Raw genomic sequence first — 27,976 nt, 5'->3', positions numbered from 1 at the left:
GTCATCTTTATTTTGAAGACCTCTAGACGCGTTAAGACAAGTTTCTGGTCCTGTGATAATGAGGATTCACCTCTTCATGGGTATAAATAGAAGTGCTAATGACACATTTAATATGTCTTTTTGCTGCAGAGAGTCAAACTTGAGGGATGTGGAGAAGCTGTCACAGAGTGTAAATACGCTGGAGATAAATACGTGCATGGCTAATTGGAGTTGGAGTGGAGCAGCCTTCATTATTTTAGCATTAGCCCAGGTGCAGGGGGGCATGAGGGGGGTGTTTGAAGTGCAGGTGAGGCATTCGGTGGTTTGGAACAGACCTTACTCGGTAGGTACAGGTGGATTCACCAGTAGGGAGGAAGCCAATTAGATACAGTTAACAATGGGTGATTGGCTACTGGCAAACAGTAAAATCCCGAGGATGCGGAGCAGTCAATGGACGGGGCGTCCTCCGGAAGTGGTAGAGAGTGAGCCAGACAAAAATAAAGTGAACATTCTGCTGCAAATAAACCTGTCAGTCCAAGTCAATTAGGGTTGTTTGATATCTTAATATCTTTAATCAAAAATCTCTTGTTCTTGATATGCAGGTCAGTTTTAATTTTTGACAAAATGAGAACAGTATGTTTTTATTAAACTTAACAAAACAAAAAACAAAAATGGAAGTCTGGTTTGATGATAAATGCTTAAAATTGTTATTTTTGAGTTTAGAAAAAGTCTACCACCTAACAACTATTAAGTAATTTGAACCTCAAGAAACTGGTGAACAAGTATACAAAAAAGAAACGTTTAAAGAAATGTTAAAGAGAAACTGCAACAGAACCTCCATTTAAAAAATACAAAGCTGAAACATGTATAAAAAAGTAATTATTTGGTTTTGTTAAAACCATATGCCCTCTTCAATTTTACTACCCTCTAAACACATTTGTGGCAAATATGTTCTTTCACAAAAAAAAATTGTTTTAGCAAGTCAGAAGTTGTTTAAAAGATTTAGGAAAAAAGCTGAAAAAATATTGATATATGACAATTTAATCAAAGTTTTTGAACATAAAATTAGTTCAGAGGGTGGACAATGTTAGAGTAAAGACACTGGGTTTCAAACATTTTGCTAAACAGATATATTTTTGTAACAATTCATGCAACAAGCTGTTACACAGCCAAATCACTCAATCAAAAAAGAAAATTGAAAAAACATTTAGAAAAATGGCTGAGGTGGGCATTGAGATTTTATTCATGAACTGAAAATGGAAGCAAGCAAACCGTGGATGAGACGACCTCAAAATCAAAAGACTCGGTTTCGGCAGAGATTGGTGTAGCGGACTGAATATGAGAGAAAAATCCCTCTGCTTCTTGTTTTCTGCTTGTGTCTTTAGCTCAAGTTCCCGACAATGATGAGCAGTTTGTTCCAGACTTCCAGACAGAAAACTGTAAGTAAGAGACTCGATGGCTTTGTCATTTAATGTGTTTTAGTGTCTTTGTAAATTTGTCTCTTTTCTAATTTGAGCCATTGTGTGTGTATTTGTGAATGGTGGTGTCTTTCAGTTCACTCACCTTTGCTTTTTAGCACACATGATCTCTGGTGATCTGCAGCAGTCTTGCTGGTCTGCAAACAGGTGGATAGAAACTGGAGTTTATCACGATCTGTTTACCTCTCTCTCTCTTGGTGCTCATGAGTCTCTCCTTGCCGCTCTGATTTATTTGCATAAGGAAAACATCAAAATATTGAGGCAGATTGTTTTTAAGCTGATATTTTTATCTCCAACTGGTCTGAACACGTTTTAAGTGATGTTGTCTTTTTTTAAATCTCGGTAACGGTAACCTTTTCTCAAAGGACCTTTGCATAAACCATCCAGTGTGGTTACATTTTCTAAATCAGGCAGTGTAAAATTGGTTACTATATTTATCTGTTTTAGTGGAGGGTCGACTTGTCTTGCACACACACTCACTCTCTTTCCTTCTCAGAATAAAGACAGCCGTAACTCTTTTTTCCCTTCCTGTTTACACAATTTATCCCATAGAATATTAAATTATATTTCTAACAATAGTGCAGAAATGTTGTTAATGTGTAAGCAGAGCTAATGTTGTGTAAGGAGAATGCAGTAAGTCATATACATCACCTGGTTGTGAACATTAGTTGCACATGGTGACTGGTGACTTGGCACGGACCGTCTCTAGAGGAAGTAAAGCCAAGGTGGGGACAGAAATTGAGTGAGTGGAGCTCAGTGGGACTTGGATTGAGCACATGTCTTTTAGATGAGCCAAAATACACATAAAACTGTGAGAAAAAACATAAAAGTGCGTCCACGCCATGGTTTTCATCACCCTTTAACCTTAAGTGCAACAGCTTAACAAAAGGTAGAATACTTGTAGAAGAACTGCATCAGATTAAAGAGATTTAGTGACTCTTTAAAGGTTTAGATCCCTTTTAAATAAAATAAAACTAGAGATAAGTAGGCAGTGAGCAAGATTTGGAATAGTAGTTTTTAGCTTTTATAGTCAACCTTGACATTAAACGTTTTTATAACCTTATTTTGTATAATAACTTGCATAAACAAAAATTAGGAAACAAGCAAAACAGTTTAAACTGCTACCATTTCTTTCACCTAATTTGCTAATATTCAGAACAGCATTTTTGTGAATTGAGCAGCTGAAAGAAAAATCCAAATTGTGTGTTTAAATAAGCAAATGATGAATTCCATTGTAAAAGAGCTGCGTGATGTTCAACACAGCCAGAACCAGAGGTCACCAAGACTGTCCCATTGTCCTTCAGAGGTAGCCGGGGTGGGTGGCCATGATGGCAGGAGGCTGCTGACCATCTGAATTGTCCTGTTGGCAAACCTGCAGCAGACTGGAGAGACACTAACAGATGGCGGGAGGGTGAGGGCACTGTGGTTGGGCGCTTGAGTAGGCATCCCAGCCGGCAGCGCTCCCATATGGGTTTCACCGGTCCGAGAGACGGAGGCACGGTCGGTGAGGTAGGGGTGGAAGTAAGAGAAAGCTAAATAGAAAAAACTATAAGAAAAAAAATTGAGAGGAAAACTGACATTTCATAAAATTTCTTAAAAGTTGATGACAAATTTATTAAAAAAATGCCTCGTAGATGTGTTCGAGATGTCCAAGCTTGTCCAGAAACACTAAAATGGACTTTCCTGGGCTGTTTTGTTTTTCATTCTGATAAAATTTGTAGTATTTTATTTTCCATAATCGAATATTTACAGTAATGAGGCAGTTTCCACACAAGCCATTGTGTGTTAAAAATACACAAAAGATGACTTTGCCTTCTGTAAATGGGGGTAAAACGTGAAAGATGAGAAGTCGTTCACATAAAGGCTTCTAACATGGTTGAAAAGCTGTTAGACTTGGTCAGAACAACTAACTCAGGCTGATAGTCTCTGTTTACACTAACTTTGGTCAGTATATATTGGCAAAAAAAAAAAAGACAATAAAAGGTCAACCTAAGCTAGCCGTAAGGAAGACATGAATGGACTTCCAGTGTTTAGAAGTAACCAAATATGTACCAAATGTCTTTTAAACCATATATGTTTAAAAATAGTACAATCTTTATTGGATTAAAGCCACATTTGTTAAAACTGTCTTGTCAACTGAATCTGAATATATTCACCCAGTCTCTCCCTTTATATTAACATGTTGACTTAAAACATGTTTCTGGTTTATCAAAGTTTTATCATTAAGTTGTTGAATAGATTTGAAGTATGAATGAATATTTTAAAATATTAATCTAAATGACAGTGACATGATTCCTCTGAAAATATTTTATGTTTGGCTGGTTGAATATTTAATTAGGTAACTATCTACTTCCCTAGTTTGTAGCATAAAAATGATTGTCATTTCAATAAGATAATAATTGTTTTAAAGATAATCTATTGATTACTTTTTGTCAGAATGTTTGTTGTGATCGGATCGTTAACATTCCTGCTAGGTTAGTACAAGACAAACTTGTAGCTAACGCTAATTAATTTTTCTTGAATGACACATTAACAGTGGCCAAAGGTAAAAATAAATTTTTGGGGTTTATAAATCAAGAAGAAAATAAATAAAAGAGTTTAGTTTGCCAGAAAAACATATTTTTCTGTTGGATCGGCTGAATATTTCTTTAGTTAGCTTGCTACTTGGTTAGCTAGTAGCATTAGCAAACAATGAGCATCAGCATAAATTTAACTTGTATGAAAGTATTTTGTGCAACTTAGTGATATCATTTTACAATGTTGTATGTTTTTTATCCTGACCTACATTAATTTATATTTTGCTTCAGGAAACCTGTAAACCTGCTGTGTTTTTACATTTTATTAGCTTCCCTTTTCTTTTGGAGGATTATTCTGAAATAGTTTGCGGGAAACCATTTAACGGGTTTTAATGTATCAAAACAATTAATGGTACAAAACAATTAATTATCTTATTCATCATCTACCCGTGTTTGCATAAACATTAAAATCTGGAAAATAATCTGAACTGAAATCATATTATTGTACATATCTCACATTAACCATTTAGATTTTTGGTTGCCTATGAAATGGGGCTTAATGTATAGAAACATGAATAATTAACAAATTTCTTATGAACTCATAAAAAATTGAAACTTAAAGGGTGAAATCAGTGATTACTGAATGTTGTTTTAGAGGTAGTAAGCCATGTTAAGCTTTTTGGATGTGATAGGCAAACATGGAGTGATAAAAATGTAAAAGTGAGATGGCAGCCATGGGTATTGGATTCTGGTTTTGAGTTTTTGAAAGGTGTTGGGGTTTATGAGTAGTGATAGCTGATAGAAATGTGACAATCACTGATTCTCGTCAGATTTTAGGACATGATAAGTTTTTTCTTTTTTTTTCTTTTGAAAGGCGATAATGAACATCAAATCACTAAATATAGGAGTATTTGCGCAGTGTTTTTTTGATGAGTGTTATTGTTCATAACAAGAAGTTTGTATGAAAAATATGGCTATCAGTGATTTTTGTTTTACTACAGTGGCCCTTGTTAAGCTTTTTAAATGCTTTTTAACATTTTAAAGCCTGGTGAAAGAAACAGTTCATATTTGAACTGCTTATATTTGTATCATAATTGATACATCCGGCTTTTTCAGACATGTAATCATAATCAAAAAGATACATCTTGTATGCATCATAAAAACACATGGCACATTTATCACTTTTACTGTTTTTAACAACTAAATTAAATTTTTGTTGTGATATTTTGCATTTCTGTAGAAAATACGTAAATAAAAATACAGATTATCAAGAGCTACTTGTATTAAAATTTATACATTTCACAATAAAGTAGAAAGTAACTGGACGAGTTAAAGTAAAATGAAAACTGCATTGAAGGGGTACTGTAAGCTTAAATAATGCATCAAATATGCATGTAAAATGTTGGTTACGTTGGTGGGTTTTTTCGTCCTTTGTTTTCATGACCTTACATTACCTCTTTTGAAAAACCAGGACAGCTTTCCTCAATGTCAACTTTGTGCTCTCCACCGATTAAGCAGCATGTGAAGCAAAAGTGTCATAGGGCTGAAGGAGAATAGGGAGAAATTTCTTTGTCTCAAACTCCAACACAGATGCTTACTATTAGCATAACTTAGCAGGGAATGATGGAGTAGAGGAGGTGTAAAATGAGGCCACACGTTACCAGCAGATCTGAGCTTCCATCATTTAACAGCAAAGGCGAGCACCTACAGTAGGTGAAAATGGAATGGAAGGTTTTTCACTGTAGCCAAAAGACCTGTATTTTTTTATGAATGGACTGGAGAAATATCTGCCAAACGTAGGCTTGAGGTCTGCCAAAATTCACAATTTGTTCTCAAGAGTTCACGGCACTTTGGGCCAACAGATTTTTGACTGTGTTTAGAAGGATTGCCAAATAAATTGTACAAGTGTTATTAATCTTTCTTTACATGAATCATGACTGGGATTTTAGTTTTATTTTCTTTGAAATGTTTATCATAATCATTATGTTAGTAGCTGTGCAACAAAGATCAGAAAAAACGACTTAATGTTTAAGTCAATGGAACAAAAACATTTGCATTAAAAATAGACCTGATAATTGCTCTAACTGCCTCTCCTTAACAGTCCCCCATCTTGATTAATCAATATGTAGATAATGAGAGCAATCAAGCCATGATGGGCATGACATTCTGGACTAAAAAGGAAGTCTCTGTTTTAGTCAGAGGCAATACCCTCACTATTGATTTGTGTACCTAGGCCCCCCACTGACGAAATCTATTGTGACATTTCCATTTCTAATTTAAGACCCTGGGCTGCTTCACATGTGAAGCCATTGTTGAGAAGTGATGTGACACTTGTATTTAAGTGTTTTCTTAGGGACTGTTACGCATCAAATGAGTAACTCGGACACTTGACCTTAAATTGGTGTTAAATAAAAAATATATAGTTTGGCATCTACAGAGTTGCAATTTGTAAAATTGTTTAACATTTGTGTTTATTATAGTTGGTAATAGATGGAGTCAACACATCCAGGTACTTGGCTCTTGTCACTGTTTACTTCCTGTTTTGGGGGAAAGCGAAAGCTATGATTTAAACTGGAGCCACTACAACTTCTGGGTGTTTGATACAGTAAAAGCAAAAAATTAGCAAATGCATGTGTTTTGTTACTTTTGGGGGCTCAAATATCATGACAGACAAGGTAAACAATCGTATAACATCACAGATGGCAGCTGATTGGTATCGTTAAATAGTAAAACTGAGAAGTAACGTCACCTCAACTTGTCTCCACTGAAATGGATGGAGAGCAGAAGCAAAAAGACCCAGCTTTTATATCAGGAAATTCATAAAACTTTATTGAATTTCCAGGTGGTTTCCTGTTGCTTTTTCCTTTTTTTAAATTTTAATAAATTCTATTTTTTGCTGTTGGTTCTGAATTAAACTATATTTACAAGGTCCTTGATCTATAACAGTGATAGAAATCAGTTGATGATTGTTTCATTTTAAATGATCAGAATTACACATAAGTTAATTAGTCCACATTCAGTACATTCCTTTTATTAATTATCAGTTTATTTGCTGCTGTTTCTAAAATTACATATTGTATTTATAGGGTGCTTGATCAATAACAGGGAATATTACTTTATTGTATAGATTGTTTTTAAACCATTATGGTTCTTGTGGACAAATTCTGTTTCTTCACTTAATCAGAGGAAGGCTAAAGTGGCAGCTTCTGGTTCCTGCTTTTAAGTTTATCCATATAATCTTCTCAATTAGCGACCTACAGTTATTTCATTTAATTGTTTAGCTTTCTTGCTGTGATATTTGTACACCTCAAACCTACAAAACACATGCACTTGCTTTTTTATGTTTTAAGTAAACAGAACACCCCAGAAGTTACATTGGTGTTTTCCACCCAAAGGGGGTGCAGCCCTTCGTGGGAGAAGGAAATGACATGACGCTGAATCTATCTATAGGTAAGGGTCACTTCCTGGTGGATTAAAACATCTACGGCTTTAAAAAAAACAAAAACAAAAATCTCCCACTAACAGTTTAAGTGCTTTTAATGAGATTCTAGACAAGGTCCAACACGTTTCGCTGACTGTTTGTAGCCCAGAGAAGTGCAGCCCTCCCTTCCCCCATCTGTTGCTGCACATTGGTGGTCAGCTGGTTGAAAGAAGGCTACTACATTTTTCCCAGGTGTTCAAGAAAACAAATTCTGCAATTTGGGAATATTTTCGGTCACAAAAAAAACACACTCAGTCATTGTGTGTTAACTTAAGATGTGCCACCCAATAAATATATTTTACATATTTTTTTAATATTATTATATATTTTATATTTTTAATCAATGTTATACTTTAAGAATCTCATACAGGCCCATGCCTCCCTTGATAATCACAGGGACGATGATTTTAATCTTAACAAGGGAAGCTTAGATGTTGTTTTGACTCACTAAGGTCTAAACAAGCCTCTGCTTTGCCCACACCGTCAAAGGTCTCCCCTCAGGAAGTGTCTTTTTGACCTCCAATCGATGACCTGGAAAGGTCAGGCCCCCAGCGAGGGCTGCGAACAACCCCTGAGGCCTGCCATGCAGGGCCCGCGTGGCCTGGCCCCCAGGGGCTCGGCTTTGCGTCACATGAAGTGTTAGCTGATAGACCCCTGCACATACAGCAGATGTCAGTCAGTTGTGAGAAAACCCAAAACAGCAGTCAGATTCCTGTCTCGACTCAGGCATAAATGTTTGTTCTGTAGCTTCACTGATGGTTGAGAAACTCCCTCTTTCTCTTTCTATTCATGATTTCTGGTGAGTTAGCTTTTAGTAGGAATGGCAATCTCTCAGTCTGAAACATCAGTCAGAACTGATCCCCTTCACCCTGGGCCGGGCCGCTTGGATGGAGCACTGTGGGAAGACTGCGCTGCTGCTTTGTGTGCAGACGGCGATCAGCCTGGCAACCCGAGCTTGACTTCATTTTGACTGACTGGGTTTTCTTCAGAGACGCAGTCAATTAGATTAGCGTTGATCATGACTCGAGATGATGGGATGTTAATCAGGACTGATAAGGCACTTAACAGCCTCTCAGATGCAGCGCGCACACGGCGGGGGCCATAGGTAGCGAGCACATGCACACCCCACCCAGCCCTTTGGATCAATGAGCCCGTTGTCGTCTAGAACATATTGACAGCCTGCTGAAAGCAGATAAAGTATTTATAGGAGCTTGCCACACACCCAGTTTTATGATTGTCATATTTCACTAGCAGAGCCCCCGCCAGGAAAAAGCTCAACAAATGAGATTTGAAGTGAATTGTTTGTGTAAGTGATGGTCTGAGTTGTCAAAGGAAAGATAGATAGAATCAGTATTGGTGCACAGTCAGACTGATATCTTTATTTCTTCAACTATTTATGTACACCAAAGGAGCAGTGTTTCTATCTTGTTTTATTTCATTGTGGGTTTTTTTATTTTTTTGTGTTGAGCATACCCTGTTTAAAAATCTTCTAAATGTAAATCAGTGCATATTTGGACAGTTTGTTTTTCTAATCAATTTAGAAATGTCATTTTGATATAAAACAATAATTCAAAACATCTTTTTAATTTTCCTGAAAAAGATCTAAAATGATCATCAGACTTTAAGATAATTCAGGTATTTTCTTCTCTTTGTCTTGACACCACAGTGGCTTTCCACGGACTGCAGCTGAAGATCAAGAGGGAGCTGCACAGCCCATGTTCAGAGCCCAGCTCCAGCTGCAGCCAGGAGCGGCCCTTCAAGCTCCAGTATGGAGAGAAGTGCCCGTACAGCATCAGGTGGCCAACCCTCTATCTACACTTAAGATTCTTTCTAAAAACGTATATATATATTTTTTATTTATTTATTATTTTTATTTTTTTATTTTTATTTTTTTTGTTGCAATATTTTGACATTTATAATCACAGTATGTAAAAACACAGAGCATACACTGAAAATATTCCATTTATAATTTGCATTAATGTAATATTTTTAGTTTAGCTTCAGAAAGTTATTTCTTGGTAGACACTAAATACACTAGATTCAGCAGAATCACAATGAAAGAAATGCAGCTTACCAATTAGGCATGGCCTGGTGACGTGTAAAAGTATAAAAAGGTTTTTAAAACTTAGTTTTAAAATGGCACAAAGTTTCTTTCATGCCACTTTCATGCAGTGTGAAGCTACTGGTAGCTTCACACTGCTGGTCAGGTGGCTGAAAGAAGGCTACTCTACTTCTCCCTCGCATTAAAGAAAGGCAAAATAGGTTGTTTTTAAGCCTTTTCATTGACCAAAAAAACAAATAATACTGGTGTTTAAACTAAATGGGTGTTCATGCTATTTTCAGAGTAACACTGTTTTAAAATGACAGATGGCAAGGTAAAAATGACATGTCAGTTCAGCCTAAAGCCTGATTAATCAACCAGCGAATGTCAGCTTGTACTTGTTTTGCCCTACAAAGAGCAGTATAGCAAACATGCGTAATATTTTGTACGATAGGCACTTTAAAAATGAGTTTATTCTATGAATAAACATCAAAATAGCAATAAATATGTTAAAGATAACATTACAACAGTAATAATCAACATGTTAAATTATTTTACCACCGCCAGGAATAATTGTTATAGTTTTTTTTCTGCTCTGATCATGTTTTTGGTGTGCGTTTTAAATGTTTTAAAATGCAATTAAAATCTGGCCAGTGCCCATGACCACTGGGGATAACATTTTGTGGAGTTTATTGTGATGACAATAAGTAACGATACAAATTACAAAATAAAATAGTTTTTTATAAAAATTGTTTAATCAGCAGAAGAAACAATCCTAGTTCAAAACAGCTAAAAAGTGGCTGTTTTGGGGATTTGTAAATGTCATTAATTAGTTTATCATAAATGTTAACATGGATTTTTTTTACATTGCCTACCCCTACACGAAGATGCAGCTTTTACCTTAAATCTAGCTCTTATCCCTTCTGATTTCTTTTGTTTGGCAGTTTCAGAGACAGCTGAAAACAGTTATGTATATTTAAAGCGGCATCCTTTGTAAATATTGGTATTCAATTATCAATGAAATAAAATATTTCATAACACAATAATATAACACAAATTATCTGGGTTGTTCTAGAATCTATACATTAACAGCTGGATCTTTTGTTGCCACAGTGTCTATGAACAGAAGCACCACACAGGAATGAAGCCCTCCAGCCCAGTGACGCCCCCCTGCAGCACCCCTGTGTCCCCCCTTCACCATGGTTCACCCACATCAGCGCCTACCCCCAAACCGGACCGGACTTATGCCCACATCCCGTCCTCGCAGCCTCTTCCTGACAGCGGCTACTCCATGGACCACAGGTAATGCTTCAACGTCACATTTACATGTCAGACTTAAGCTGCTGGTTGCGATCAGAACTGTTATAAGAACTGATTGTAGTAAGGTAAAATGTTTTACTTTTTGTTGCATTATTTTATAACTGGCTAGGGGGAGAAAAAACTTTGGGCAGAACACTGTTTAACTGTTAACCCTGAGTGGGAAGGACATAACTTAAAGAACTGAAATAAATAAATAAAATCCTAAAGAAGCAGTTTATATCTAGGAATGGACAGGTAATCAGTATTAAGGTTTTAAAGGTTTATGGTTTTAGAACCACCTAAATCTTCAGTCATAACGTACTATTTAATCTCCTTTAATGAGATGCCAAACAAGGGTCTGAGCGACTTTCCCTGGCATCTGTGGTTATAAAGTAGCACAGCACTGCCCCACCCCTGACTGCTGCTGTGCATTGCCAGTCAGCTCCCTGAAAGGAGACTGCTACATGTTCTGCATACTAACACCAAAGAAAAATTGGGCTATTTGGAAATATTTTCAGTTAAAAAAACACAGAAAATGGCATTTGCAAAATAATTTCTACCCTACTCAGTAATCAGTAGAAAAATCTTTATTGGCATTACAGCGATAAAGCCCTTTTATAATTGCTGACAAGCATTTGCATGTTTCCAGTGGTATTTTGACTATTTATCTTTGGTGATTAGGTCCAAGTCTTTGGGGTGGAATGCCTCCTAGGCATCCCTAATCTTTGACTCCTTCCGCACATTCTCTATCCGATTCAAGTCAGAACTCGGGCTGGACTACTCCAAAACATTAATGTTACTTCCAGTCAGAAGAAACATGCTGGTAAAATTAAAAGATAACTTTAAACCAAATGCATTTAGCATGTGGTTATTTTACATTTGTTCTTAAGTTTACATATTAGAATCAAAATAGCAAAAAACTGTTACAAATAATGTTTAACTGTAATAACCAATGTCTTATTTTGGGGATTATCAGCGACAATTAGATTATATTTTAGAAATTGTTTTAAATCTTTCTGTAAATTCTGTGAAATTGTTTTTACCCAAGATCAACATACCATGAGAATATGTGGCAGTCCATGCCTAATACCAAACATCTGCCTTCTTAATCTATCATTAATAACAACATACAAAGCAGTACATCCAAGATTTAGGTTTTAAAGACTATAATTTAGTTATAAAAATAACTAAGTACATTTTTTCTTTTACTGCAAGTTAATATGCACTCCCTACAGCAGAGATCTTTAAAGATTTGAGCAATTTGTCATCTTACTTATAGGTTTACCTACTCCTCATGCAACTTTAAGTATTAATCAATTAGTCATTTCATTGAAAAGTAACTAGAATAATCAATTACTCATGCCAGAAAAGTGTTATTTTGTTTTTTGAAATATTTTATTTTTACATTGTTTCTACATTATTGTTGATTTTCTCTTTCTGATAATGTATCTTGTAAATTTATTGTTCAGATTTCGACGCCAGCTCTCCGAGCCGTGCCACTCGTTCCCGTCCCCGCCGACGATGGCTCGGGACAGCCGGCCCATCTACCAGAGGCAGCTGTCAGAGCCCAGCATCCCTTTCCCTCCTCAAGGCTTCAAGCAAGAGTACCCAGACCCCCTGTTCGAGCACCCAGCCATGATGGGAGCACCGCTCCCCCACGGGTACCCAGCCAGCATGATGATCAAGCAGGAGCCAAGGGACTTCACTTATGACTCAGGTGAGAGAAGAGAAGAAGTTACTGGTTTGCAGATTTGACTTTTTTCACCCATAGCAGATTCATTTTAGGAATGAGATGAGATTTGATAGGAGGGGGTGGCGTTTATTGAGTTTACCCATTATTAGGGCAGGGGTTCTGGTTGGGCTGGGCGTCTGCGCCGTTCACCATTTCCTGTGGAGCTCTAATAGAAAAGAGGAGAGGGAGTTGGGGGGTTTGCTTGGTCACAGTCCAGAAGCTGCCCTCCTACACGTTTGCTTCCTTTGGTTAGAGACTAAAGGGACCTAAGCAGGAGGACATGAATGAATATCCGTTTGTTGGGTTCATTCTCAAGATAACAGAGAAAAGACCCAGGAGAGACAGAGCTGTACGGGGGCCTCAATCACGTCTCCTCTGCTGCATATTAGACTCAGTTTGTGTGCCAAACAGCAGCTTGGCAGTTGTTTTTGGGGGGATTTCTGTCATTGAAAAGCCAGATAACTGTGAATTTTGGTGTTTTCTCGCTCTTCAGTACGATTTATGTGCTCTCCAGGTTTCACAACCGTGTGGCTTCTAAATGCCAATTAACACCACTGGATAATGCCAGAAGAAACACATGGGTTTCAGTGCTAAAACATCTTATTTCTCGACAGACAGTCTGTTAGTAGCTACATGGTTGTTATTGGCCTGTTATCAGCACATTTATTCTCACAACTAACTGATGTGACTCCTTTTATCCATTTTGTTTTCAAAACTTTACAAGATTACCAGGGAGCCTGGACACCAGCATCAAACGCTAAATAAAACATGTAATTATCATCTTTACTGACCTAAAACCAGGGATCTATCTGCATTTTTATTTTGCAAATTACAAAAAACAATTAACAGAACTTTTATTCATACAATCAATCAGCAGCAAACATCAAAAAATAAATTAAAATAAAATGAAGCCAAACAAATGTATCATTTAGATTTAAAAATGTCTTGCCAATTGTACTGTAGAAGCAAGATGGAGCATGAGGGTGTATTTATTAGCAGTCACTGTTAAGCATGTTGACAGGAGCAGGCCTGTCGGAGAGGATGGGAGGGGAGTTGTAATTTCATTAGCAGCAATTTCCTCTACAAGCCCATTACTTTGATGAAGCTCAGAGAAATGTTTATGGGCCTAAATGAAGGGCATCAATGTGTTTATTGAACATTCACTCTGTAGCCTGTTTGGCAGTGTTTTTTATCATAGGATCTTGTCTTGGGAAGTTTAGACATAGTCGGAACATGGATAAATCAGTTAGAAAGTGTTCCAACTAAAGTAGCAGCGTTAATTATATAGAAAAGCGAAGGAGTTTCATCAAATGATGTGAGCTTTGTTATTGAAAAAGAAATTCCAAAATTAAATTGTTTTCATTTGTAATATTTGTTTTTTAATGAAGGTTTGTCATTAAATCTGTGTGATCTATAAGGATATCAAATATTATATCTACATAGGTTTTAAAATTTGGAAGTTAATGTCAGAAGTCGATGTGGTTCCTTGTCACTGCTGTATTTTATTTTACTACTTATTAAAACCGTGTTTGAAACGAAAAGAGCTGTCTTATTAGCGGGGGCATAATGTGTAATGGCCAGGGAACTGCATCCCAATGTCTCTGTAACGTTTTAAAGTTAAAGTTTAAAATTTAGAAACTGATAATTCTTGTTTTATACAAATTTAAATGTGAACATTTTAAAATGTTATCTGTAAAAGTTTAAAAAATTTTAAGCTTATCTGCTTCATTACCTTGTGTGAGTGCAATTTAAAATGTGTGGAAAATTACATTATTATAAGCTCACAATTTTCACCATGTTATGGCAGTTATGTTTCATGAATAGAAGGTGAGATATAATACTTTAAAGTAGATAAATACATTATAGGGTGTTCATGTTGTGCAAACCTTTGCTTAGCTTTAGTTAATGTGCCATCACTGTTAAACGAAACTATGACCTAAGATCTGACAAGTTTTAATGAAAATTATGGTTTCAGAGGGTGTGGTTTGATCAAAAAAATTTAATTGCAAATGATAGCTGTGTAGTGATCCTTGGTAGTAGTAGTAGTTATCCTTATAAGCATCCCTTAATTTTAGCTTTAGCTGACATGCTATCCCACAACTTTCTATAAATAAATAAACCTTTGCAGGTCTGATCTTGATGCGCTGTGGGGGATGCTCCAGGAGTATGGAGTCGGGGGCCCTTTAGGACCTGCTCCCGGTGCGTGTTGGACTCCGGCAGGGCTGCCCTTTGTCACCGGTCCTGTTCATAAATTTTATAGACAGGATTTCTAGACGCAGCCAAGGGCCGGAGGGGTCTGGTTTGGGGACCAGAGGATTTCGTCTCTTCTTTTTGCAGATGACGTGGTCCTGCTGGCCCCCTCTAGACAAGACCTACAGCATGTGCTGGGGCGGTTCGCAGCTGAGTGTGAAGCGGCTGGGATGAGGATCAGCTGCTCCAAGTCCGAGGCCATGGTTCTCGACCGGAAATGGGTGGCTTGTCCTCTTCAGGTTGGAGGGGAGTTCCTGCCTCAAGTGGAGGAGTTTAAGTATCTCGGGGTCTTGTTCACGAGTGAGGGAAGAATGGAGCGGGAGATCGACAGATGGATCGATGAGCCTGCCGCAGTAATGGGTTCGCTGTGCTGGTCCGTTGTGGTGAAGAGCGAGCTGAGCCGAAAAGCAAAGCTCTCGATTTACCGGTCGGTCTACGTTCCTACCCTCACCTATGTCCATGAACTTTAGGTCATGATCGAAAGAACGAGATCCCGGATACAAGCGGCTGAAATGAGCTTCCTCCGTAGGGTGGCCGGGCACTCCCTTAGAGATAGGGTGAGGAGCTCGGCCATCCGTGTGGGTCTTGGAGTAGAGCTGCTGCTCCTCCACATCGTGAGGAGCCAGTTGAGGTGGCTCGGGCATCTATACCGGATGCCTCCTGGACGCCTTCCTCGGGAGGTGTTCCAAGCACGTCCTACCGGGAGGAGGCCCAGGGGACGGCCCAGGACATGCTGGAGGGACTATGTCTCTCGGCTGGCCTGGGAACGCCTTGGGCTCCCCCCGGAGGAGCTGGAGGAGGTGTCTGGGGAGAGGGACGTCTGGGTGTCTCTGCTGAGTCTGCTACCCCTGCGACCCGGTCCCGGATAAACGAAAGACGACGAGTACGAGGTCTGATCAGTTTTATGAAAATGGGTTTAAGCTTTTAAAATTACAATTTCAAACTTTAATAAATTATTTTGTTTTAACACAAGAAGCACATTAAAATACTGAAAAAATTCTAAGCTAATCTACTTCATTAACTTTCATGGGTTCGAAGTATAATGGCTGGAAAATTGTATTATTGCAGCGGTACAGTTGTCAACTTGTATCAATTTTAGTAGAGTATGTTCTCTTTTGTAATTATGAATGTTATATATTAAATACATTAAGTTAGATAAATAAATTATTATCTATTTATGTTGTGCAAGTGTAGATTTAGCTATATTTAGCTTTAGCCTGTGTAGCTCATTTGCCAACATGATGCTAAAATATTTGTAAAAGACAAAATAATATCCTCTGGTCTGAAAGCTTTTTGTTAAAATGGGGGAGTGGATATCAGAGGAAATGGCATCAAAAATGAATAGATATATAAGTACAATTAGTAATTCCAAGTAACATAATTTTGCCTTAAAATATAATTCCCTACTACTACATTAGCATTAGCAAAAGTACTGTCACTGCACAATTTTCTGTAAAAGAAAGAAAATAACTCTTACAGGTCTAAAGACTTTTTATCAAAATGGTTTGGGACAAAATTATAGAAAAAAATGTAATTACAAGTGATTTTCAAATTTGTATTTATTAAAATGGCCAGTCCCTGCGGGATAGCTGTTAGCTATACATTTAGCTTATGTGCTCCCATAGCACAAAACTCTGTAAAAAATTATCGACAGGCTGTCTTACTTTCTATTAAAATGGGGTTGAGATGAGGACGAGAGGGAATTATATAAATATTAAAAATTTGCAGATGATTTTCAGAAGGTAGATAGGCCTCCAAAACTGTCATACTAGCTTTAGCTTTTATGATTATAGCACATTTGTTGTGTTAATGAAAGAAACTAAAATCTGCAGTTCTGATAAGCTTTTATAATAAAAAAAAATCGGTAGGGGGCAAAATTTGGAAAATAACTAATAATTGTTATTGGCTTTTTTTAAGAGCATTTTCTCTTTAAATTCTCATACTTGGTCATGCGTTTTTTTCAATAAATGTCTGCCATTGCACAGTTTTTTGGAAAAGAAAGGCACTAGTATCTGCAGGTATGACCAGATTTTATCAAAAGAAGTGTAATGGCATCTTATGTCCCCACGTTATGAAAAACTTACATCATATCAACACGTGTTTTCATATTCTGTAATGAATCTTACTCTCAGTGAAGAGGCCTGGGGCCAGTATTAACAGTATGATACAGTGTGTTTGCCTGTGGCTGCAAGACATTACAATGCCGATGCTGGAGGGCATTTTCTTTAATCAGTGCTGCTGGTGCACTGATTGAACAGGCTATGGCTGTTCTCAGATAGCTGAGGTAGTGTTCCTAATGCCGCCTTCAGGCCCTTTAACACCCACTCTCATTCTTGCCTGGGTTTCAGCAGAAGTGCCTAGCTGCCATTCTGTCTACTTACGACAAGACGGCTATTTGGCTCACACTAACAGGACTGAAGGTACTAACGAAGACACGTGTTGATGTCGTAATGGTGCTTGATGTGATTTTTTTTTCCTCGATATTACATTAAAGTTTCCTTATTTATCTTTCTTTTAAGGTTGTATGTTTGATAAAGTGGCGAGGCATTTCTACGATGACACCTGTGTTGTGCCTGAAAAGGTTGAAGGTGAGTCATCCTTGAGAGTTCTTAGCTAATCTGTGCTAAGTCCCAAGTGTTACAAAATAAATTTCCCGCTCTGTTTTCTGTAGGTGACATCAAGCAGGAGGCAGCCCTCTACCGTGAGGGTCCATCATATCAGCGTCGGGGCTCCCTGCAACTCTGGCAGTTCCTGGTGGCTCTTCTAGATGATCCGTCCAACTCCCACTTTATCGCCTGGACCGGCCGTGGCATGGAGTTTAAACTCATTGAGCCAGAAGAGGTAAGAGCCTCAGAAATCCAATGTTTTAATGTTCTAATGTTCTTGAAGTTTGGAAGGAAAGAGTTCCTTAATAGCTTTCTTATTAGTTTTTACTTAACTTCAAAGAGCTATTTGCCGCTGATTCGGCTGGCTTCTCACAGGAAGCTCACTCTGCTCTGGTTTGGCCATCTCATCAGACACTTTCCATTTGTAAAACAAAAGCTTTGGTGAAATTCAACAGTTGAGACTCATATTATAAAATTTTTCAGGAAAAGAAAAAAAATCTAGAATTGATGGAGAAATTTTCTGGGTTTGTATAGTTATTAAAAATTTATGATGTTCAAAGTTACACATTTTTTATATTTTGGATAATGTGTTTGAACCTGCCAAACTCAATAATTACATCGTTTTTTGTAATAAATCACTTTTTACTTAAGCTTTTTTTTATTGGTTTTGTCTTTTATGGAGATGACTGAAGCAGCAAGCGTTTTTGGCTTTTTATTATTGTATTGAGTTTACTGTTCAAACCAGATATCTACATACACTGAATAATAAGACACATACCCATCTTTTCTCATGTCTGTGTCACGGTGTGGTTTGGGGTTGGACCAAAGCGCAAACAAGAGCTTGGCAGCAGCATTTCAAAGGCAGTCTTCAACTTTATTCAAAATGTAAAAAAACGTAACAAAAACACTGCAAGTACTAATCAGTTAGATCCAAACACTTACAAAGCTACTGCAGGAAATCATGGCATGGACGAGGGCAGAACATGTAGACGTGAACGAGTTGTAACGCAAGGAACCCACAAAGCATAGTGAAACAAACCAACTAATATACAGAGAGAGAACAAAGGCAGGTAATCAAAGGAACTAAGGACAGGTGAGGCAAGGAGGCAGGAAGGCAGGGGAACAGGTGAACCTAATACAACTAATTAACAAGACAATGAGCAGACCTAAAACAAAACTATAAACCAAGATAAATAAAACATAAGAATCAAGAATAAACATGAACTAAAGGAAACTGAGAACCTGAGGGAACACAACAACCTAAGGCCTAAAGACTAAGCAAAAAGAAGCCATTCTAAGTAAATAGGGAAGCAACACTAAGGCAACAAGGGCAAGAGGAGAACACACTGGGAGGGAGAAGGAAATCAGAACAGCCAGGATAACAAAATACCCAAACATGAATACAAACCAAAAACTTCTAGCCAAAGTAAACAAAAACACAAAAACCCAAAACAAGGTCCAAAATGTCACATCCTGACAGTCTGACATTAAGTCAGAGTAAACCTTTCCTGTTTTCTGTCAGTTAGGATTACAGAAGAGAATTTGAGAGAATTTTTATGTGTGTACTTTCTTAAATTTCTGAAGTTAACACACATTTTCTCAGTATTTGGTTGAACTGCCTAATAAACTGTATGACTTGTGTTTATGTTTTGGGTATGCTTCCAAAAGCTTCTGCCAATAGTTTGCTGGAAATTTGGCCCATTCTTTCTGACAGAAATGGTGTAACCGAGTCAGTTTTGCTCACACACAGTTTCATCTGTCCACTAATTTCCTAAGGGATGGAGATGAGGTGGTGGCCACTCCAACACTTTGACATTGTTGGCCTTAAACCATTTGTAACAAATTTGGGTGTATGCTTAAGTTCATTGTTCATTTCTTAGCTTCCTGTCTAATGTCTTGAGATGTTACTCGTGTATTTTTACACAATTCTTTCCTCATTATGCCACATATCTTATGAAGTGCATCAGTCATACCCACAACAAAACACCCACTCAAGATGGTACTGGCTACTGCTTTCCTTAGACTTGTAAGCTTCTCCTTCTTTCCTATGAATGTAATCATTGTCATTATGGCCAAACACATTAATTTTAGTTTCATCACACTGTCTCTTGGTTGTATCTGCAAATTGTAATATGGCATTTTGTGTATGGACTAATGGCTTCTTCCTCGTGGAGTGGCCTTTCAGCTTATCTTGGTACAGGATTTGTTACAGTGTGGATAATGACACTCTTTTATCAGCTTTATCTTCACAATGTCTGTAGCTTTTGCTTTGGAGTTGATATACACCAAAACACATTAATCTTATGTTTTGTAATGATAAATTTGGCACCTCATTTAGAAATTGTGTCATAAACAGATGTGTGGAGGTTCACATTTCTCTCCCTAAAATCTTGGACTGATTTCTTTTTATTTTCCATGATGACAAACAAGGAAGGAGTGCGTTTGAGGTGTTGCTTTAAAATACATCTACTTGTGTGTCTCCATTTAACTCAGATGATGTAATTTAGAAGCATCATCTGGGCTTTTGTATATTATTTAAAGACATGATTGTCATAGTGTATGTGAACCTCTAGCTTTGAAGTTAGAAACAGGAACAGGAAACAGACAGTGTTTCCTGTTCCTGTTATTATCAGACAGTGAGATAAATGGTTACGTGTCTTTATATTATGTAGGTTAATATCTGCTTTCAATTTGATTTGATTTTATTTCAAGAGACAAAGCTTAATGGGATGATAGGCTGCTTTTCTCTAAGAGTAATCCCGTTTTCTTCTTTTTTATTTGTCATTTTTTAAATGAAAGTTTATATCAGTACACTTTACATAAAAAATTACACATTTAAGGCCATTTACACATTTGCTGTGATTGTTGTTCATGTCTTAACCATTTCAAGATAATGTTGCCTAAACAATGAAACTCCCACACATTGTTAAACTTTCAGTCACAGATCTTCCTCTGAGAAACTGTTTGTGTGAGCAATACTCAATACAATACATTTTGCAAGACTAGCAGTGTGCACGAGTGTCCTTATTAGGTTTCTGGGAATGTCACATTCATATCCTGCACACCAGTTACCGATGTTTTAGATTTTTTATGTTTTTAAGGATTTTGGTTCTGTAAAAGAGAAACACCTTCATTTATATGAGAAAAGGTTAAAAAATACAAAGCAGGCTGAACGGTGGCTCATCTGGTAGCACTGTTGCCTTACAGCAAGAAGGTTCTGGGTTCGACTCCCGGCTGGAGGTCTTTCTGCATGGAGCATGGCTTCATACTAACTATCTTTGAGTTTTAGACTGCTGATCAGATGAAGTGCTCAAGATAACGTTTACTCTTGATTAATAAAAACTAGTTTCTGTTCTGTTGTATAACAAAGGAATTCAAATAGAAAATTAGCTGACTAAAACTCGTACTCGTCGTCTTCCGCTTTATCAGGGACCGGGTCGCGGGGGCAGCAGACTCAGCAGAGACGCCCAGACGTCCCTCTCCCCAGACACCTCTTCCAGCTCCTCCGGGGGGAACCCAAGGTGTTCCCAGGCCAGCAGAGAGACAAAGTCCCTCCAGCGTGTCCTGGTCCGTCCCCTGGGTCTCCTCCCGGTGGGACGTGCCTGGAACACCTCCTGAGGAAGGCGTCCAGGAGGCATCCGGTATAGATGCCCGAGCCGCTCAACTGGCTCCTCTCGATGTGGAGGAGCAGCGGCTCTACTCCGAGCCCCTCCCGAATGGCCGAGCTCCTCACCCTATCTCTAAGGGAGTGCCCGGCCACCCTACGGAGGAAGCTCATTTCAGCCGCTTGTATCTGGTATCTCGTTCTTTCGGTCATGACCCAAAGTTCATGACCATAGGTGAGGGTAGGAACGTAGACCGACCGGTAAATCGAGAGATTCGCTTTTTGGCTCAGCTCTCTCTTCACCAAAACAGACCGGCACAGCGCCCCCATTACTGTGGCAGCCGCACCGATCCGTCTGTCGATCTCCCGCTCCATTCTTCCCTCACTCGTGAACAAGACCCCGAGATACTTAAACTCCTCCACTTGAGGCAGGAACTCACCTCCATCCTGAAGAGGACTAGCCACCCTTTTCCGGTCGAGTACCATGGCCTCTGACTTGGAGGAGCTGATCTTCATCCCAGCCGCTTCGCACTCAGCTGTGAAGCACCACAGAGCATGCTGTAGGTCTTGGCTAGAGGGGTCCAGCAGGACCACGTCATCTGCAAAAAGAAGAAACGAAATCCACTGGTCCCCAAACCAGACCCCCTCCGGCCCTTGGCTGCGTCTAGAAATCCTGTCCATAAAAGTTATGAACAGGACCGGTGACAAAGGGCAGCCCTGCCGGAGTCCAACATGCACTGGGAACAGGTCCGACTTAGTGCCGGCAATGCGAACCAAACTGCTGCTCCGCTTGTACAGAGACTGGATGGCCCGTAATAAAGAGCCACCGATTCCATACTCCTGGAGCACTCCCCACAGGGCATCATGAGGGACACAGTTGAATGCTTTCTCCAGGTCCACTAAACACACGTGGACCGGTTGGGCAAACTCCCATGAACCCTCGAGTACCCTGTAGAGGGTATAGAGCTGGTCCAGTGTCCCACGGCCGGGACGAAAACCACACTGCTCCTCCTGAAGCCGGGGTCCTATTGGCCGGACTCTCCTCTCCAATACCCTGGCGTAGGCCTTACCAGGCATAGGCCTTACCAGGGGTAGGCTGAGGAGTGTGATCCCCCTGTAGTTGGAACACACCCTCCGGTCACCCTTCTTATGTAGGGGGACCACCACCCCAGTCTGCCAATTCAGAGGCACTGTCCCCGTCCGCCACGCAATGTTGAAGAGGCGTGTCAACCATGAGACCCCCACAACATCCAAAGACTTGAGGTACTCAGGGCGGATCTCATCCAACCCCGAAGCCTTGCCACCGTGGAGCTTTTTAACCACCTCAGTGACTTCAGCCTGGGTGATGAAAGAGTCCAGCCCCAAGTCCCCAGCCTCTGTTTCCACCAGGGAATGCGTGATGGCAGGATTGAGAAGATCCTCAAAGTACTCCTTCCATTGCCCGATAATGTCCTCAGTCGAGGTCAGCAGTCTCCTGCCCCCACTATAAACAGTGTTGGGGAAGCACTACTTCCCCTCCTGAGGCGCCGGATGGTTTGCCAGAATCGCTTCGGGGCCAACTGGTAGTCCTTCTCCATGGCCTCACCGAACTCCTCCCAGGTCCGAGTTTTTGCCTCTGCCACCGCCCGGGCCGTGGCACGCTTGGCCCCACAGTACCCGTCAGCCGCCTCAGGAGTCCCACAAGCCAACCACAGCTGATAGGAATCCTTCTTCAGCTTGACAGCGTCCCTTACTGCCGGTGTCCACCACCGGGTTTGGGGATTGCCGCCGCGACAGGCACCGCAGACCTTACGGCCGCAGCTACGGGCCGCAGCATCGACAAGAGATGTGGAGAACATGGTCCATTCGGACTCTATGTCTCCAACATCCCTCGGAATCTGGTCAAAGTTCTCCCGGAGGTGAGGGTTGAATACATCCCTGGCCAAGGGGTCCGCCAGACGCTCCCAGCAGACCCTCACTATGCGCTTGGGCCTGCCAAGTCTGTCCGGCTTTCTCCTCCTCCAGCGGATCCAACTCACCACCAGGTGGTGATCAGTGGACAGCTCAGCCTGATGATACGACAACAAAGTCAATCATTGACCTCCTGCCTAGGGTATCCTGGTGCCAAGTGCACTGATGGACACCCTTATGTTTGAACATGGTGTTCATTATGGACAATCCGTGACTAGCACAGAAGTCCAATAACAAAACACCACTTGGATTCAGATCGGGGAGGCCATTCCTCCCAATCACGCCTCTCCAGGTGTCACTGTCGTTTCCCATGTGGGCGTTGAAGTCCCCCAGCAGAATAATGGAGTCCCCATGGACTCCATTATTATACCATGGAGTTTAGCTGACTATAGCATTTTCCATAATTTCATAAGGTCAAAATGTGAATTTAAAAGCAAAATCAGATAATGTTAAATTATAAATGAATCACTTTTCAAATGACGTTTTCCTAAAACTATAACTCTTGTTGGTGATTGAGTCCCCTCAAATGTAAAATAGAGCCTGGATCTGTGTATACCCACTCCACCCACAGTGGGCCTCAGTTACCGCTGAGGGGGGAGTTGATCAGCAGGTGGGAGTGTAGGAAGCAGGAGACAGATGAGCAGGTGGCAGCGGTCCATGGAGCCCAATGGTGTGTGGAAGTGCGGGCCAGCCGCAACTATCAGGGGGTCCATTCATACCATCAGGTGACACAGCAGACAAATGTTAGCTAACAGCACCTGGCTTTACAGGTGTAGGATCTAAACAGATACATGGAAATAAAGAAAGTATAATCTGGGAGAAAGAGAGAGCAATACATGGGAAGCTGGGCTAGGAGAATCAGAGAGGAGAAGATAGAAAAAGTGCCGTTGTAGGTTTGGACTGCAAGGCCGGGTGGTGGGTGGTCTGCTAGACAGGTGCTGCAACATCTGCTGCTTCCTCAGCTGGCTGTGTTGACAGGCTGCTAATGAACACATCCCTGGTCAGGTCTGCTTAGTTTGGACGCAGCCTAATTATTGTTATTAGGACAATACAGATTTATAAGTTTGTTTAACATTTCAGTTGCTGCTGCGACCTTCTTGTAAGGGAAATCATCTCAACCGTGAACATCTGTGACTGTCTTCATTTTGGCATTGCTGTTTTCTTACTGACTGTTTACTGGTGCTTGTCTGTGCTTCGTAAAGGTGGCACGTCGGTGGGGGATACAGAAGAACCGGCCAGCAATGAATTATGACAAACTCAGCAGGTCGCTTCGTTATTACTACGAAAAGGGAATCATGCAAAAGGTAAGAGAGCAGAGAATATTTTAAACCATTTAAAATTGTAAAGATATTCTGTAGCAGACCCAGAACAGGGGCACCTACCACGCTTATTGCCAACCCTACTAATTATGTGTTATTATATTAATCTATTACTGCAGTAGTATAATTTCAAATGGAGAAATGTTTAAAAGTCTAGCCATTTATTTGAGTACATTTATTAACTGAGGAAATAATATCGCATTAAGAAATGTTTCTTTTTGCGTGTTGTGGGGTAAATTATTGTTTTTAAATGCCAGTATTATATTTATTGGCACACTTAGCGTTACTGCTTTGTTAAATGGTCATATTTTAAACCAGATTTCTATTTAAAGATTCCTAGTTATTTCAAGGAGTTTGTGATGTCATGCCCCCTAACAAAGTTCCCAGACCCTTGGATCTGAAACAGGCCCACAGCATTATGGATTCTCCACCATACTTACCCATGGGTTTAAGGTCCTTTCCACTTATCCATAGTTTGTTTTACACCATACCCACCAGAATTGATCGTTGGCAAAAAGTTCAATATTACCCTCATCTTCATGTTTGTGATGGTAGGACAGAAAATAATTTTTCCTGCTATGCCTTTTAGACAAGCAGTGGGCATATAGATTATTTGTTGTTATGGAGACTTGGTGTATCCCAGATTCTGCTCTTCGCTGCAGGCCTTAAACATTAGGCTTTGAAGATTTATTTTACCTCCTTTAATATCCTTTATCCAGCCTTGTTTCTCACAGTTCCAGTCATTTTAAACATTTTATTTATTGCTCTAACTGTTGATAAGAGCAAGGTTTGATGAGTGGCTATTTATATCAAATTGAATGCCTTTCATAAAGGACTTGTTCGCTTGTCTTTATCATTTTTGAAGTGACTTGAGCCTCTGTGTCATATTATATTGATACTCTAGGAAAATATGAAATCATGGATTATTAATAAAGAAAATCATCTCTAAAAGAACAAAACATGCTTCAGTTATACAGATTTATTGGATTGGTTAGTGGTGCTAACAGCTGTAGCACAATTAATATTCTACAAAATTCTTTTGTTAATATTTTCCCTATTGAATAAATGTATGCAAGGTTGGGTTTGTCTGGATTTTTTCACGTGTGAAATTATGCAACTGCCGTAAAATACCAACTTCTTATGTTTTTGGGTTGTTTCTTTTTCTCTTTCTCAAAACTGACCCAACCTGAAGGCCTTCCTATCAATAACTTTAGGAGAGGAGGCAGAAGAAGTAGAAGCATTTATCTCGACATTAAATAGATAAACTTTATTTTTATCAACCAGGTTGCCGGTGAGAGATATGTCTACAAGTTCGTGTGTGACCCCGAGGCCTTGTTCTCCATGGCGTTTCCCGACAACCAGCGGCCGGTGCTGAAGACGGACATGGAGCGGCAGATCAACGAGGAGGACACAGTGCCGCTGTCACACTTTGATGAAAACATGGCGTACGTTCAGGAGGGGCCCTACTGCCAGCCGCATCCCTACAGCGAAGGCTACGTTTATTAACAACACACACACACATTCACTCTGCTGTGCTGCCCCACCTCCTCCATACACCTGAGACTGTCATGTCCTCTGATTCACCGTCGCTCCGGGAAAAAGACTGAACACACACACACACATACACAGTGACACTTCCCTCAATCTGTCCAACATAAACACACTCAGTCATCCTCTTTTTCGCTCTTCTCTTTCTGACGTCCAGAGAGTGCACTTTATGGACAGGAACAGCACCAGAGTCTGTGTTTGGCTTTTTACCCGTTTATGTTTGTACATTAATGCTGAAAGCATTCTGTTTATTTTGTGTTTTATTATCATTTTGAGCATGTGCTGCCCTGATGAGACTGGATTCAGCAGCTAAAACTTTGGTTTCCTGCAAAAAGAACTCTTCTCTACACACACAAGTGAAGCAAATAGAACAAGGAAAAACTAAAGTTTTTTTCTAATGCAAACATCTACTGGAAATCTAAAACTACTTCTGTGGTAAAGAGACAGTTCTTTGAAAGAATGATGTGATAGTGAAAAAAAGGACATTTTACCTGTGCAGGTGAGAACTTCCTCACCTCGAAGCTGACCACAGCCCTCTGCCATGACTCCAACCAAACTGTAGATCTCATCATGTAGGTGTTTTAGCTGTAATGACATAACCTCCACTGGATTATTCTCTCATCAGCTAAAAAATAAAGCCTTGTGGGTCACGACTTTGTTCCACTACGAGGATGCACTGGAATCTTAAACAACAAACGTATGTTTAGGGTAATCATCAGAGAAATAACTCAGTCGCTGGGTAAAAAAAAACAAAAAAAAAGAAAAAACTGATTTGTATTCATTTTTCATTCAGGTGTTCAGTTTTTCAGTGAAAAACAGGTGACGTCTATGTACAGTTAAAATTAATTCAGAATACCTATTGCATCCCTAAATAAAAAATAAAAACTGGATTTCATCAGCAAAAATAAAAATTACATTTTCTTTTTATTTGTTCGGTTCTGTTCCAGGTGAATGCAATGTGTATGTTTGTTTCTGAAAACAAGTTGCTTTGCCATGATTAGTTTGCTTCTTGGTAAAACAAAAAAATAACTATTTAGAAGTTTATAATGTGGTGAATTAAAGAAAGTCGTGTTATATTATAATGTTGTATAATCAGGTACCTGCACATTTTGTTGCTGCTTCAAATTGTAAGTGTATTTTCCAGTCTCAAGATAAAAGGAGATCAAAAAATCCAAACCATTTGGCAACTTTGGCCTGCTGCTCTGTTTTTCTGTTATTTAGTTTGTTTGTTTTTTTCTTTCATCCAATGCATCCAAAAAAAAAGAATAACTCTGGTCTGTCTGAGTTCTTTTTGGAGGTTTACGTGTGAGGGATGGGATTGGCAATAGGAACATTCTGTAATAAAATAGTTAAAAAAAACAAAATTATGTCCACTTGTTAATGCTTACATAATTAAACAATCACATGAAAGGTTTTGTCAGAAGATTTTTGTGCTTTGTTTGACATAGGCCTTATCTGGGTTCTGGTTTTAACGTTTACCAGTTTTAACAAGAATGATTTAAAAGCAGTTAAAGGTTTCCATCAAACTGTTTCCATTAAAGGGGTTCTCCGTCTCCCGCCTCCCCCACTTGTTGCTGTAAACTGTCATTTTGGTATACTGACCAAATCAAGGTAGTTTGCCCCCCAAAATAAAAAAAATAAAACAATTGTTGCTTGGAAATTTTCCAGTTAGAAAAAAAAAGTGGCTTGTCCTCTTCAGGTTGGAGGGGAGTTCCTGCCTCAAGTGGAGGAGTTTAAGTATCTCGGGGTCTTGTTCACGAGTGAGGGAAGAATGGAGCGGGAGATCGACAGACGGATCGGTGCGGCTGCCACAGTAATGGGGGCGCTGTGCCGGTCCATTGTAGTGAAGAGAGAGCTGAGCCGAAAAGCGAATCTCTCAATTTACTGGTCGGTCTACGTTCCTACCCTCACCTATGGCCATGAACTTTGGGTCATGACCGAAAGAACGAGATCACGGATACAAGCGGCTGAAATGAGCTTCCTCCGTAGGGTGGCCGGGCACTCCCTTAGAGATAGGGTGAGGAGCTCGGCCATCCGCGAGGAGCTCGGAGTAGAGCCGCTGCTCCTCCACATCGAGAGGAGCCAGTTGAGGTGGCTCGGGCATCTATACCGGATGCCTCCTGGACGCCTTCCTCAGGAGGTGTTCCAGGCACGTCCAACCGAAAGGAGGCCC

General features: G+C 39.7%; 1 protein-coding gene across 1 annotated transcript in view; it reads left to right on the top strand.

Annotated features, from left to right (window-relative positions):
• etv1 (ETS variant transcription factor 1) overlaps positions 1 to 27,213 on the top strand; it is a 31,935-nt gene extending 4,722 nt beyond the window's left edge. The window contains exons 5-13 of the mRNA XM_047361168.1: positions 1,365 to 1,418; positions 9,121 to 9,250; positions 10,609 to 10,797; positions 12,264 to 12,511; positions 17,125 to 17,196; positions 17,296 to 17,364; positions 17,448 to 17,617; positions 24,139 to 24,240; positions 25,540 to 27,213. Of these exons, the coding sequence (XP_047217124.1) occupies positions 1,365 to 1,418; positions 9,121 to 9,250; positions 10,609 to 10,797; positions 12,264 to 12,511; positions 17,125 to 17,196; positions 17,296 to 17,364; positions 17,448 to 17,617; positions 24,139 to 24,240; positions 25,540 to 25,761 (1,256 nt within the window). The 3' untranslated portion in view covers positions 25,762 to 27,213. The remainder of the gene's footprint in view (positions 1 to 1,364; positions 1,419 to 9,120; positions 9,251 to 10,608; positions 10,798 to 12,263; positions 12,512 to 17,124; positions 17,197 to 17,295; positions 17,365 to 17,447; positions 17,618 to 24,138; positions 24,241 to 25,539) is intronic.
• Positions 27,214 to 27,976: the final 763 nt, after the last annotated feature.

Source organism: Girardinichthys multiradiatus, chromosome 3, assembly GCF_021462225.1.
Source record: "Girardinichthys multiradiatus isolate DD_20200921_A chromosome 3, DD_fGirMul_XY1, whole genome shotgun sequence".
NCBI lineage: Eukaryota > Metazoa > Chordata > Actinopteri > Cyprinodontiformes > Goodeidae > Girardinichthys > Girardinichthys multiradiatus.
Note: the sequence above shows the minus strand (reverse complement) of the source record. Positions and strands in the feature narration are given on the sequence as shown.